At 41.3% G+C, this 14,179-nt stretch overlaps 1 protein-coding gene across 6 annotated transcripts in view; it reads right to left on the bottom strand.

The window, feature by feature from the left end:
• LOC145259974 (uncharacterized) overlaps nucleotides 1-14,179 on the bottom strand; it is a 147,368-nt gene that overhangs the window by 75,385 nt on the left and 57,804 nt on the right. The window contains exon 1 of one of the 6 annotated variants that reach the window (XM_080117963.1): nucleotides 11,059-11,369. The exons of 4 other annotated variants lie outside the window; for them this stretch is intronic. In XM_080117963.1, coding sequence (XP_079974089.1) covers nucleotides 11,059-11,121 — 63 coding nt within the window. In that variant the 5' untranslated portion in view covers nucleotides 11,122-11,369. Of the gene's footprint in view, nucleotides 1-11,058; nucleotides 11,370-14,179 lie in introns of those variants that run through there. One more of the 6 variants, XM_080117966.1, reaches the window with a different exon arrangement.

Genomic DNA, 14,179 nt, shown 5'->3' with positions numbered 1-14,179 from the left:
AAATCAATATTTCATTTTATTCATAGCAACAACAGACAAATTTAAAAAAACATAAGAAAGCATAGTTTTCCGATTCTCCAAATTCATTCAACTTGAGAAAATGGTAAGTAAATATGATGGTTAATTTGCCAAAGCATTAATCAAATAGCATGGAAAAGTAGCTTGCATCTTTCAGTTTGGTCAGCTTAAATAGACTTTTTGCAACTCTGATAACTCAATTACCAGACTCGTCCAGCTCATGTTTATGTCTTGATATTTTTCTTTGTTGATCGCTCTCTCCTTTGACTGAAATATAGTTACTAGTGTTGAAACGATTAATTGGAAAAATCAAAGCTTTTGGGGTATCGGAAAAATTTGAGCCTATTTTCCAATGCCAGAACCGATTCCTTAAATTATCTTTTTTATTTGGTTTTTAGTTTAAGAAACATCTGCTTGTAGTAATAATAAAATAAATACTTGATTTAACCTTCTAGTAAGACTAAAATCTCTAGACCATTCACTCACAAGTGTTTTTATTTTTGAGAAAATATAAGCACATTTAAGATGTGTTTTTACAGTAATCGGAAGAAAATAACACACTTGAATATTTAGAGATTTATAAAGAATCAGAATCAGTAATTGTATCGGAATCTGGAAAAATACTGAAATCATCCCATTACTAATAGTTACACATAATTTGTTGGTCGAGTTAGATTTGGTTGTTTTTATCAACCTTTTTTCAAATCATTTAATGACACGTAGTCACATTTTTATGCTTCAAATTCTCAATACTTTCAAATTACATAGCATTTTTGATAAAAAAAATTCTAAAAGCCGAGATTTGTGAAGAAATATAGTGGAGTCAACATAAAATAAGAATAACGCTACAGTCAGAAGATAATATCTAGTGAAATACATTTTGATGCAGTACAAGGAATCGAAAAAATATTACAACTTTAAGTTACACTTCTCAAACACAAAAATGTTGTCACACTAGCTTCACAAGTGAATAACTGCAAAGTCCCCTAACATAGAATAGGAAATTGTTTAGTTTACAAAAGAAAAAATATGGTATGCAATTTATGTTTACAAGAAAAATTTACCATATTGCAATAGTATGATAACAATTTACTAAACTTGAACTTCTATTAAAATGTATATGCAATATGTATATTCCTACTCTGTATTTAGAAAGAGGAATATAAAGAGAAGGGATGCGAGTGAGAAAACAAATCTGAAAAATTAATTTCGGAGCCAGAGTTCATCAGCAATTTCCCAACCTAGATGATCAAAGTGTTCACTCGAAAAAAAAAAAAAAAAAAAAAAAAAATTGGAGGGTTGGTTGAGGTTGAGATGATTTAGCAAAGGGTGTTAATCTACAAATACAATACCTTTTTTCCTTTCATACTGAAAGCATTGATTGATTTCTTAAAAGAAATGGGAAGAAAATCATTGATGAAAGAATCTAGGCATGAATCGTTGGAAGTATGACAAAATATTTTAAAGAGATAAAAGAAATGGAGGCAAGGCAAGACAAGACAAAAAAAAGATACAGGACACAAGAGAGAAATAACTAATTCGGAAAAAGCGAAAGTCCATTTTTTCTCAAGTACAAAAAATGGACCACTCCCATCCCTGATATAGTTAATGTTATTTGAAGACATTTGAACATCCTTCAAAGAGTGTTGGTGTAGGCAAAGTTTCAAAATTTCAGTCTTAAGCAAATGAACATTTTGAGTCATAGTCAGGAGCCTCATTTTTAAAAGTGATTTTGGAGTGGGAAATAGCGACAAGTTTATGTGCGAGAGGGAGGGAGGAGACGCGACGGAGGGAGGGAGGGAGGAGACGCTAAGGAGAGAGAGAGGGAGGAGACGCTAAGGAGAGAGAGAGGGAGGAGACGCTAAGGAGAGAGAGAGAGAGGAGGAGACGCTAAGGAGAGAGAGAGAGAGAAGGAGACGCTAAGGAGAGAGAGAGAGAGAAGGAGACGCTAAGGAGAGAGAGAGAGAGAAGGAGACGCTAAGGAGAGAGAGAGAGAGAAGGAGACGCTAAGGAGAGAGAGAGAGAGAAGGAGACGCTAAGGAGAGAGAGAGAGAGAAGGAGACGCTAAGGAGAGAGAGAGAGAGAAGGAGACGCTAAGGAGAGAGAGAGAGAGAAGGAGACGCTAAGGAGAGAGAGAGAGAGAAGGAGACGCTAAGGAGAGAGAGAGAAGGAGACGCTAAGGAGAGAGAGAGTCAGAAGGAGACGCTAAGGAGAGAGAGAGTCAGAAGGAGACGCTAAGGAGAGAGAGAGAGAGAAGGAGACGCTAAGGAGAGAGAGAGAGAGAAGGAGACGCTAAGGAGAGAGAGAGAGAGAAGGAGACGCTAAGGAGAGAGAGAGAGAGAAGGAGACGCTAAGGAGAGAGAGAGAGAGAAGGAGACGCTAAGGAGAGAGAGAGAAGGAGACGCTAAGGAGAGAGAGAGTCAGAAGGAGACGCTAAGGAGAGAGAGAGTCAGAAGGAGACGCTAAGGAGAGAGAGAGAGAGAAGGAGACGCTAAGGAGAGAGAGAGAGAAGGAGACGCTAAGGAGAGAGAGAGAGAGAAGGAGACGCTAAGGAGAGAGAGAGAGAGAAGGAGACGCTAAGGAGAGAGAGAGAGAGAAGGAGACGCTAAGGAGAGAGAGAGAGAGAAGGAGACGCTAAGGAGAGAGAGAGAGAGAAGGAGACGCTAAGGAGAGAGAGAGAGAGAAGGAGACGCTAAGGAGAGAGAGAGAGAGAAGGAGACGCTAAGGAGAGAGAGAGAGAGAAGGAGACGCTAAGGAGAGAGAGAGAGAGAAGGAGACGCTAAGGAGAGAGAGAGAGAGAAGGAGACGCTAAGGAGAGAGAGAGAGAGAAGGAGACGCTAAGGAGAGAGAGAGAGAGAAGGAGACGCTAAGGAGAGAGAGAGAGAGAAGGAGACGCTAAGGAGAGAGAGAGAGAGAAGGAGACGCTAAGGAGAGAGAGAGAGAGAAGGAGACGCTAAGGAGAGAGAGAGAGAGAAGGAGACGCTAAGGAGAGAGAGAGAGAGAAGGAGACGCTAAGGAGAGAGAGAGAGAGAAGGAGACGCTAAGGAGAGAGAGAGAGAGAAGGAGACGCTAAGGAGAGAGAGAGAGAGAAGGAGACGCTAAGGAGAGAGAGAGAGAGAAGGAGACGCTAAGGAGAGAGAGAGAGAGAAGGAGACGCTAAGGAGAGAGAGAGAGAGAAGGAGACGCTAAGGAGAGAGAGAGAGAGAAGGAGACGCTAAGGAGAGAGAGAGAGAGAAGGAGACGCTAAGGAGAGAGAGAGAGAGAAGGAGACGCTAAGGAGAGAGAGAGAGAGAAGGAGACGCTAAGGAGAGAGAGAGAGAGAAGGAGACGCTAAGGAGAGAGAGAGAGAGAAGGAGACGCTAAGGAGAGAGAGAGAGAGAAGGAGACGCTAAGGAGAGAGAGAGAGAGAAGGAGACGCTAAGGAGAGAGAGAGAGAGAAGGAGACGCTAAGGAGAGAGAGAGAGAGAAGGAGACGCTAAGGAGAGAGAGAGAGAGAAGGAGACGCTAAGGAGAGAGAGAGAGAGAAGGAGACGCTAAGGAGAGAGAGAGAGAGAAGGAGACGCTAAGGAGAGAGAGAGAGAGAAGGAGACGCTAAGGAGAGAGAGAGAGAGAAGGAGACGCTAAGGAGAGAGAGAGAGAGAAGGAGACGCTAAGGAGAGAGAGAGAGAGAAGGAGACGCTAAGGAGAGAGAGAGAGAGAAGGAGACGCTAAGGAGAGAGAGAGGGAGGAGACGCTAAGGAGAGAGAGAGGGAGGAGACGCTAAGGAGAGAGAGAGGGAGGAGACGCTAAGGAGAGAGAGAGGGAGGAGACGCTAAGGAGAGAGAGAGGGAGGAGACGCTAAGGAGAGAGAGAGGGAGGAGACGCTAAGGAGAGAGAGAGGGAGGAGACGCTAAGGAGAGAGAGAGGGAGGAGACGCAAAGGAGAGAGAGAGGGAGGAGACGCTAAGGAGAGAGAGAGGGAGGAGACGCTAAGGAGAGAGAGAGGGAAGAGACGCTAAGGAGAGAGAGAGGGAAGAGACGCTAAGGAGAGAGAGAGGGAGGAGACGCTAAGGAGAGAGAGAGGGAGGAGACGCTAAGGAGAAAGAGAGGGAGGAGACGCTAAGGAGAGAGAGAGGGAGGAGACGCTAAGGAGAGAGAGAGGGAGGAGACGCTAAGGAGAGAGAGAGGGAGGAGACGCTAAGGAGAGAGAGAGGGAGGAGACGCTAAGGAGAGAGAGAGAGAGAAGGAGACGCTAAGGAGAGAGAGAGAGAGAAGGAGACGCTAAGGAGAGAGAGAGAGAGGAGACGCTAAGGAGAGAGAGAGAGAGAGGGAGACGCTAAGGAGAGAGAGAGAGAGAGGGAGACGCTAAGGAGAGAGAGAGAGAGAGGGAGACGCTAAGGAGAGAGAGAGAGAGAGAAGGAGACGCTAAGGAGAGAGAGAGAGAGAGAAGGAGACGCTAAGGAGAGAGAGAGAGAGAGAAGGAGACGCTAAGGAGAGAGAGAGAGAGAGAAGGAGACGCTAAGGAGAGAGAGAGAGAGAGAAGGAGACGCTAAGGAGAGAGAGAGAGAGAAGGAGACGCTAAGGAGAGAGAGAGAGAGAAGGAGACGCTAAGGAGAGAGAGAGAGAGAAGGAGACGCTAAGGAGAGAGAGAGAGAGAAGGAGACGCTAAGGAGAGAGAGAGAGAGAAGGAGACGCTAAGGAGAGAGAGAGAGAGAAGGAGACGCTAAGGAGAGAGAGAGAGAGAGAAGGAGACGCTAAGGAGAGAGAGAGAGAGAGAAGGAGACGCTAAGGAGAGAGAGAGAGAGAGAGAGAAGGAGACGCTAAGGAGAGAGAGAGAGAGAGAGAGAAGGAGACGCTAAGGAGAGAGAGAGAGATAGAAGGAGACGCTAAGGAGAGAGAGAGAGAGAGAAGGAGACGCTAAGGAGAGAGAGAGAGAGAGAAGGAGACGCTAAGGAGAGAGAGAGAGAGAGAAGGAGACGCTAAGGAGAGAGAGAGAGAGAGAGAAGGAGACGCTAAGGAGAGAGAGAGAGAGAGAGAGAAGGAGACGCTAAGGAGAGAGAGAGAGAGAGAGAGGAGACGCTAAGGAGAGAGAGAGAGAGAGAAGGAGACGCTAAGGAGAGAGAGAGAGAGAGAAGGAGACGCTAAGGAGAGAGAGAGAGAGAGAAGGAGACGCTAAGGAGAGAGAGAAGGAGACGCTAAGGAGAGAGAGAAGGAGACGCTAAGGAGAGAGAGAAGGAGACGCTAAGGAGAGAGAGAAGGAGACGCTAAGGAGAGAGAGAAGGAGACGCTAAGGAGAGAGAGAAGGAGACGCTAAGGAGAGAGAGAAGGAGACGCTAAGGAGAGAGAGAAGGAGACGCTAAGGAGAGAGAGAAGGAGACGCTAAGGAGAGAGAGAAGGAGACGCTAAGGAGAGAGAGAAGGAGACGCTAAGGAGAGAGAGAAGGAGACGCTAAGGAGAGAGAGAAGGAGACGCTAAGGAGAGAGAGAAGGAGACGCTAAGGAGAGAGAGAAGGAGACGCTAAGGAGAGAGAGAAGGAGACGCTAAGGAGAGAGAGAAGGAGACGCTAAGGAGAGAGAGAAGGAGACGCTAAGGAGAGAGAGAAGGAGACGCTAAGGAGAGAGAGAAGGAGACGCTAAGGAGAGAGAGAAGGAGACGCTAAGGAGAGAGAGAAGGAGACGCTAAGGAGAGAGAGAAGGAGACGCTAAGGAGAGAGAGAAGGAGACGCTAAGGAGAGAGAGAAGGAGACGCTAAGGAGAGAGAGAAGGAGACGCTAAGGAGAGAGAGAAGGAGACGCTAAGGAGAGAGAGAAGGAGACGCTAAGGAGAGAGAGAAGGAGACGCTAAGGAGAGAGAGAAGGAGACGCTAAGGAGAGAGAGAGAGAGAAGGAGACGCTAAGGAGAGAGAGAGAGAGAAGGAGACGCTAAGGAGAGAGAGAGAGAGAAGGAGACGCTAAGGAGAGAGAGAGAGAGAAGGAGACGCTAAGGAGAGAGAGAGAGAGAAGGAGACGCTAAGGAGAGAGAGAGAGAGAAGGAGACGCTAAGGAGAGAGAGAGAGAGAAGGAGACGCTAAGGAGAGAGAGAGAGAGAAGGAGACGCTAAGGAGAGAGAGAGAGAGAAGGAGACGCTAAGGAGAGAGAGAGAGAGAAGGAGACGCTAAGGAGAGAGAGAGAGAGAAGGAGACGCTAAGGAGAGAGAGAGAGAGAGAAGGAGACGCTAAGGAGAGAGAGAGAGAGAGAAGGAGACGCTAAGGAGAGAGAGAGAGAGAAGGAGACGCTAAGGAGAGAGAGAGAGAGAAGGAGACGCTAAGGAGAGAGAGAGAGAGAAGGAGACGCTAAGGAGAGAGAGAGAGAGAAGGAGACGCTAAGGAGAGAGAGAGAGAGAAGGAGACGCTAAGGAGAGAGAGAGAGAGAAGGAGACGCTAAGGAGAGAGAGAGAGAGAAGGAGACGCTAAGGAGAGAGAGAGAGAGAGAAGGAGACGCTAAGGAGAGAGAGAGAGAGAGAAGGAGACGCTAAGGAGAGAGAGAGAGAGAAGGAGACGCTAAGGAGAGAGAGAGAGAGAAGGAGACGCTAAGGAGAGAGAGAGAGAGAAGGAGACGCTAAGGAGAGAGAGAGAGAGAAGGAGACGCTAAGGAGAGAGAGAGAGAGAAGGAGACGCTAAGGAGAGAGAGAGAGAGAAGGAGACGCTAAGGAGAGAGAGAGAGAGAAGGAGACGCTAAGGAGAGAGAGAGAGAGAAGGAGACGCTAAGGAGAGAGAGAGAGAGAAGGAGACGCTAAGGAGAGAGAGAGAGAGAAGGAGACGCTAAGGAGAGAGAGAGAGAGAAGGAGACGCTAAGGAGAGAGAGAGAGAGAGAGAGAGAAGGAGACGCTAAGGAGAGAGAGAGAGAGAGAGAGAGAGAAGGAGACGCTAAGGAGAGAGAGAGAGAGAGGAGGAGACGCTAAGGAGAGAGAGAGAGAGAGGAGGAGACGCTAAGGAGAGAGAGAGAGAGAGGAGGAGACGCTAAGGAGAGAGAGAGAGAGAGAGAAGGAGACGCTAAGGAGAGAGAGAGAGAGAGAAGGAGACGCTAAGGAGAGAGAGAGAGAGAGAGAGAGAGAGAGAGAGAGAGAAGGAGACGCTAAGGAGAGAGAGAGAGAGAGAGAGAGAGAGAGAAGGAGACGCTAAGGAGAGAGAGAGAGAGAAGGAGACGCTAAGGAGAGAGAGAGAGAGAAGGAGACGCTAAGGAGAGAGAGAGAGAAGGAGACGCTAAGGAGAGAGAGAGAGAGAGAGAGAAGGAGACGCTAAGGAGAGAGAGAAGGAGACACGAAGGAGAGAGAGAAGGAAACACGAAGGAGAGAGAGAAGGAGACACGAAGAGAGAGAGAAGGAGACACGAAGGAGAGAGGGGGAGAGAGAGAGAGACAATCAACACCATCTCATCTTAAGATTTTTTGTTAATACACATCAATAGTGTCACTAATATGAAGGTTTGGAAAGCAGTTAAATCATTGGTTTCCAAGAGCAAAAGTAAAAACGGAAAATAAACGATATAAAAAAATAAATTTGAGTGGTAGCTGCAAGATTGACGAGATTCATATTCCTTCTTTCATAAGAATTTCAAAAGAATTTTCCAACCTCACTATACAATCAATATTACTGTCAACTTTAGCAGATTTCACCATAAAATGTATAGGCAATCCGTATAGCTTGACAGGTACAAAAAAATAGTATTCAGATAAAAGTGATGCCTTTTTCTAAGTAGCATTATTGAAATATACCGTCCTTATAAGTAATCAACTTTTGTTAGTTCCATTCATCATTTTCAGCCCTCTCATGTGCCTCATCATTCAACTGACAGTCCATCCATCTCTTGAAGAGACTTTTGATCTTAAGTACTTAGTACAAAAATAAAATGTTTCAATATATTCAAAATAATGTTACAAAAATATTTGGGGGGTTAACTTGCTATCATTGGTAGATTTTTTTTTTCCATCAGGTTACCAACTTTAAATGTTTTCTAATAATCTGTTTACATTTACATTATTCAGACTACTGTCCTCATTTTAATTTTTATTTGCACAATGTTTCGGCCTGTAACCTCATCTTGTCACGGCTCTACGGACCAATTTATCTCTAGTTGACCTTTGACAACTAAATAATTTGTTCACTAGCCAAATAGAAAAGTTACTACCCACATGATTTTTTTAGAATATGACATTTTAGTTCTGTCACGAGTATATAAAGATTTTTTTTTTTTTTTTTAAATAATTCTATACATACAAATTTTATGTTGATACTTGAAGGTATAAACATTCTAATTTCTTCAGATATTTTTTAAAACAGCCTTTGTTAAAAAAAAGAAAGAAAAAAGAGTATATTGTTCTATTAAACTTTTGTTTAAATAATTCGACTTTTTTTTTTTTTTTTTTTTTAATAAAACGAACAAAGTTGAAAAGATATTTTTCATTCAGTAGTGAGCTTTGGAAGACTGCCAGTGAAAGAAATACAATCGCCAAAATATAAGCGTTTCATTATTTCTAGTTGCCACTTTGAAAAATAAATCACTCGCAATGTAGAGCCCTGCTTGTATAACTCTGGAATCCTTCCATAAGAATCCGACATAACAGATGAAGTATTAGATAAAATTCAGTTATAAGTGACACTCTTGGGATGCAGGTGATACTAATCTGGTCATGGCTGACAGAATGGCAGCATGTCGTTACCTCCGTAGATTAAATAAAGGGCTCCGTTTGAAATTTTGTGCAGATTCCAGAGTTCAACAAGATATACCTCAAGTATAGAGATGACATCAGCCAAAACATGAAAATAACTCTCAAAGTGAGAACAGTAGTCTAAATAATCCAAATTAGCAATTCCCATCTAAAAAAAAAAAAAAAAAAAAAAAAAAAAAAAAAAATCCGTTTGCCATTTTCTCATACACACAGAATTGGAGAATCATTCAAAATTTTGATTACAAAAGTATACCATCAATAACAAGTTATTCTAGAAACCAAACTCTACCAAAACGCTTGTTTGATAAATTAACTTCATATCTGCATTAAAAACTTTTGAGACGAGGATTAAAAAAAATTGTTATTTAGATTGTTCAAACTACAGTTATTTTGATTGGCATATTTACAACATTCAAAAACCAATGTAACACCAGCCACATAAAATGGAACGGGAACAATATATCCCCATGGATTAAATAAAGAATCCAGGTTGGAATCCCCCCCATCCCCCAGGTTCCAGAGTTTGGAAAGATGCACACAGATGTTATCAAGGGTTGCATCGGTTAAAACATGAATGACAATTAAGATAATAGAATAATCAAAATTTATAAAAATTGTTTGAAAGAGAAACAAAAAGTGTGTGTGTGTGTGTGTGTGTATATATATATATATATATATATATATTACATACACACACACAAGGCCCTCAGATTCATATGGTACTATACATATATCTTATATATGGCACTTTATGCTGTATGATTCTGGGGGCCTCATATGGAAATCGCTCAAGACAAGGCATTAAACAACTTGATGTACGGAGCGCAAAAAAAAAAAGAAAAGAAAAATACTTCAAGGTCAAAATATAGCCAGTAATAAGTGTTAGATGTATAGATACTACCACAGAAACCCGCAATCCTTTTCCTTTAGCTCACTGAATGTGAGGACTAACGGACAAAATAGAGAAAGCAAAAGTTACAAGGCTGCCAAAAGTAAACTCATAGTCCACTTTCTACTCACCTTAAATATATTATATTCAATATCTGATTAATTGAAAGAATATTATCGGTATTTTTTGGTGAAATAATTTCATTAATTATTTTTGTCATTTTACTGTTTCTCTTGATTTTCTCTTTAAGTAATTGAATTCCTTGATTATTTATGTAGAATATTTGATTTTCATTTACCTTTACCGTAAGTTTTTTTGTGTGTGTTTTTTTTTTTAATTTCTTTATTAAATTCTTGGTATTTATGCAGAATATGTACTGTGCTAGGATTTTCAAATAAAATTAAATTTTTACAGTACGCTTTGTGTATTAAATTGTTAGATGAAAGTACAGAAAACTCCCTCCAAGAATGGGTTTCTAGATAACAGTATTATTTCAACATGTTTCATGACCTGATCACATTTCCATATAAAAGTTTTGGACACTATTTACAATTTCCATTGAAAAAGGAATTTGATCGTTTCAGAATCTTATGAATATTATAAGAATTTTAGTGAATATAATCTTTGCAGTTAAGTCTGATATCACTTGAAATTTAACATTACTCTTGATAAAAAAATGTTAGTAGAAAGATCTTGGAGAAATATTTTATGAAAATCAATCTCAACATTTTAGATTTTGAAAAATTTGGTAACACTTAAATTATGCAGAATCAGCATTTTCCTCGTAAGAAATGTTGAAGATTATTGGAAAATGTATAAGTACAACAGAACAGAAATTTTTTAAGGATTAGAGTATCTAATAATAATAAAAAAAAAAATGAAAAAAAATTCTACATAAGCCCTTTTTCTCTACCATATATTATTTCTAATATAAATTAACAAGGATGACATAACCCTTCTCTAAATAGAACAGATAAAATATGAGTTATATATAACAGCCATAGAAAGTTATGAAAATATATAGCAATTAAGCTTACAACCTAGCTCTACTTGCATATTGAGCACTGTTGAAGTAAAATATTGAAAATCAATGCATAAAAAATATATTCTTGAGTATATAAATTGTTTTTTAGATTATATATATATATATGTTCCTTATCGTCCAAATTGTTACAAATAAGCTCAATGAAGATATATTATAGGCTTCAGAGCTTATATACTATTAAGAAATCAATGAACAAACTATAAGCATCTGCTTAAATTATGAAAAAATTTTAAATAAAAAAAAAATAAAAAAAGAACAAAACAAAAACAAACAAAAAAAAAATTATTGACAGGGTTTTTTTGTCTTTGATCATTGGAATGTAATTTACCAGTATATATATATACATTAAAATATTAGGATTAAAAAAAAAAAATTCTTCATATCTTCCCAAAATCTACAAGCATTATATAATATAAGGAAATACCTTGTGAGTGGCATCAGAGAAGAGAAGCAGACCGTTCTGATGAGCCACATACAAGGGCATCATGACCAGTGCTTAAAGGTGCTCGATTAAAAATAAAATAGAGCAGGTGTAAGGAAGTCAGCATCCAAAGCTGTGGTTGTCTCCGCTGATATTTTTTAAAGGTAAGTGTAAAAATACCATTTGATGAATGCTCCGCTAAAATGTGGCAATGTATGGGTAGCAAGTACAACAACAACAACTACAGGCGTGCGCGCACGCGATGTGTGTATGTGTGTGCGAGACGGCGGAGTGGGTGAGAGTAGGAAAAGTGTGGAGTAGGAGGCGGCGAGGAGAGCAGCATGTAGTTGAATGCCAGGCAAACCAATCGATATAAAATATTGGGAAGTGGTAAGAAGGCAGAGGTAGGAACAGCCAGACAAGTCTTACAGACGTTTAAATTGTTGTAATGCAGACATCTGATTGGGGACGGAACAGGCACAAAAAAGCCAATTGGTAGAAGGCACAAGTAGTCTTTGGATTTTCCATTTTTCTTTTATAAAATGGAAAGTCATTTTTTGGTTTCATAATATTTGCTAAATGATCAGTGGCATCTTATTGCTTGCATCATAAATATAGGTGAATGGTATTAAATGGAACCGAGGCAAATATTTCAAGTCGTTAAAAAAAAAAAAAAAAAAAATGTTTTATTTTAATAAAAGATGAGGAAGGCGATAATTTTGTTTGAAACAATAAATTTTACATTGCAATTAAATATTAAGTAGCAGGTTAGAAATATTTAAAAAAAAATAAAATGTTAACACTTGTGAAAATGGAGTGATCAATATTTTTTCCCAGAAATTACATTGACATATTAAAAAAAAAAAAATCCAAATTTATTGCAGACGATTGGAATTATCCGACATCTAAAAATTGAGAAAACCATGCTCGAAAATTGTCAATGTAATGTGAAAGAAGCCAAAGGAAAACAAAATGGCCATAGAGTTTTAACTGACGTCGTGTTTATCTAATAACGGAACTCAAATTTTTACTTGAAACAATGCTGATAATATTAAGAATGATGGGAGTTAAAATTTAACGAAAATATAAAATAACTTTTAGTGTGTCATTTTTTTTTTGTTCTTTTTTTCCACAGCTGCATTCTTTATATTACTAACTTTGCAATTAAGCATTGATAAATACCATTTCTGATGACCTAAAGAAAAATATCACAATATTGAATTACAGTAAATCATTTCTTTCCACATTTATTATTCTCCAACCACATAAAATGTTTTGTTCATACGGTCACAAAAGGCCAATTACTTATGTGACAAAAAAAGATTTATATTACACACTGGTCTTTATTATAGAATCGAGAGTTCTTACATTAAATAAGCATCCTTAGATTATACAAATTGATTTTAACCCCTCACACGAAAAAGAAAAACAAAAAGGAAATTTCAGAGTAATGAGTAAATATATTAGTAAATGAGACACTAATGTAATATAATGTATGGTTTATGATTTGTGAAAAGTTTTTTTTTTCTTGTTAAATATGTTAATATAGAAATGTTATAACTCATTCTACAGATCATATTGAGTTTCATGCTTAGTTCAATGTTAATTTCGTTGTTCAATTCGTATTTAAATTAATTCATGGAAAGAGATCGGAGAGAGAAAGAAAGAAACGAAAAAGTAAAAAACTCATGCGTAGACAGGAAGGAGATAGAGATAGAGAAAAGGAGGAGAGATAGAGAGAGAGAGAGAGACGCGAAGGACAGAGAAAAGGAGGGGAGAGAGAGAGACGCGAAGGACAGAAAAGGAGGGGAGAGAGAGAGACGCGAAGGACAGAGAAAAGGAGGGGAGAGAGAGAGACGCGAAGGACAGAGAAAAGGAGGGGAGAGAGAGAGACGCGAAGGACAGAGAAAAGGAGGGGAGAGAGAGAGACGCGAAGGACAGAGAAAAGGAGGGGAGAGAGAGAGACGCGAAGGGCAGAGAAAAGGAGGGGAGAGAGAGAGACGCGAAGGACAGAGAAAAGGAGGGGAGAGAGAGAGAGAGACGCGAAGGACAGAGAAAAGGAGGGGAGAGAGAGAGAGACGCGAAGGACAGAGAAAAGGAGGGGAGAGAGAGAGAGAGAGACGCGAAGGACAGAGAAAAGGAGGGGAGAGAGAGAGAGACGCGAAGGACAGAGAAAAGGAGGGGAGAGAGAGAGAGAGACGCGAAGGACAGAGAAAAGGAGGGGAGAGAGAGAGAGACGCGAAGGACAGAGAAAAGGAGGGGAGAGAGAGAGAGACGCGGAGGGGAGAGAGAGAGAGACGCGGAGGGGAGAGAGAGAGAGACGCGGAGGACAGAGAAAAGGAGGGGAGAGAGAGAGAGAGACGCGGAGGACAGAGAAAAGGAGGGGAGAGAGAGAGAGAGACGCGGAGGACAGAGAAAAGGAGGGGAGAGAGAGAGAGAGACGCGGAGGACAGAGAAAAGGAGGGGAGAGAGAGAGAGAGACGCGGAGGACAGAGAAAAGGAGGGGAGAGAGAGAGAGAGACGCGGAGGACAGAGAAAAGGAGGGGAGAGAGAGAGAGACGCGGAGGACAGAGAAAAGGAGGGGAGAGAGAGAGAGACGCGGAGGACAGAGAAAAGGAGGGGAGAGAGAGAGAGACGCGGAGGACAGAGAAAAGGAGGGGAGAGAGAGAGAGAGACGCGGAGGACAGAGAAAAGGAGGGGAGAGAGAGAGAGAGACGCGGAGGACAGAGAAAAGGAGGGGAGAGAGAGAGAGAGACGCAGAGGACAGAGAAAAGGAGGGGAGAGAGAGAGAGAGAGACGCGGAGGACAGAGAAAAGGAGGGGAGAGAGAGAGAGAGAGACGCGGAGGACAGAGAAAAGGAGGGGAGAGAGAGAGAGAGACGCGGAGGACAGAGAAAAGGAGGGGAGAGAGAGAGAGAGACGCGGAGGACAGAGAAAAGGAGGGGAGAGAGAGAGAGAGACGCGGAGGACAGAGAAAAGGAGGGGAGAGAGAGAGAGAGACGCGGAGGACAGAGAAAAGGAGGGGAGAGAGAGAGAGAGACGCGGAGGACAGAGAAAAGGAGGGGAGAGAGAGAGAGAGACGCGGAGGACAGAGAAAAGGAGGGGAGAGAGAGAGAGAGACGCGG

The sequence above is a fragment of the Euprymna scolopes genome, chromosome 35 (assembly GCF_053919585.1).
Source record: "Euprymna scolopes isolate OS-2025 chromosome 35, ASM5391958v1, whole genome shotgun sequence".
NCBI lineage: Eukaryota > Metazoa > Mollusca > Cephalopoda > Sepiida > Sepiolidae > Euprymna > Euprymna scolopes.
Note: the sequence above shows the minus strand (reverse complement) of the source record. Positions and strands in the feature narration are given on the sequence as shown.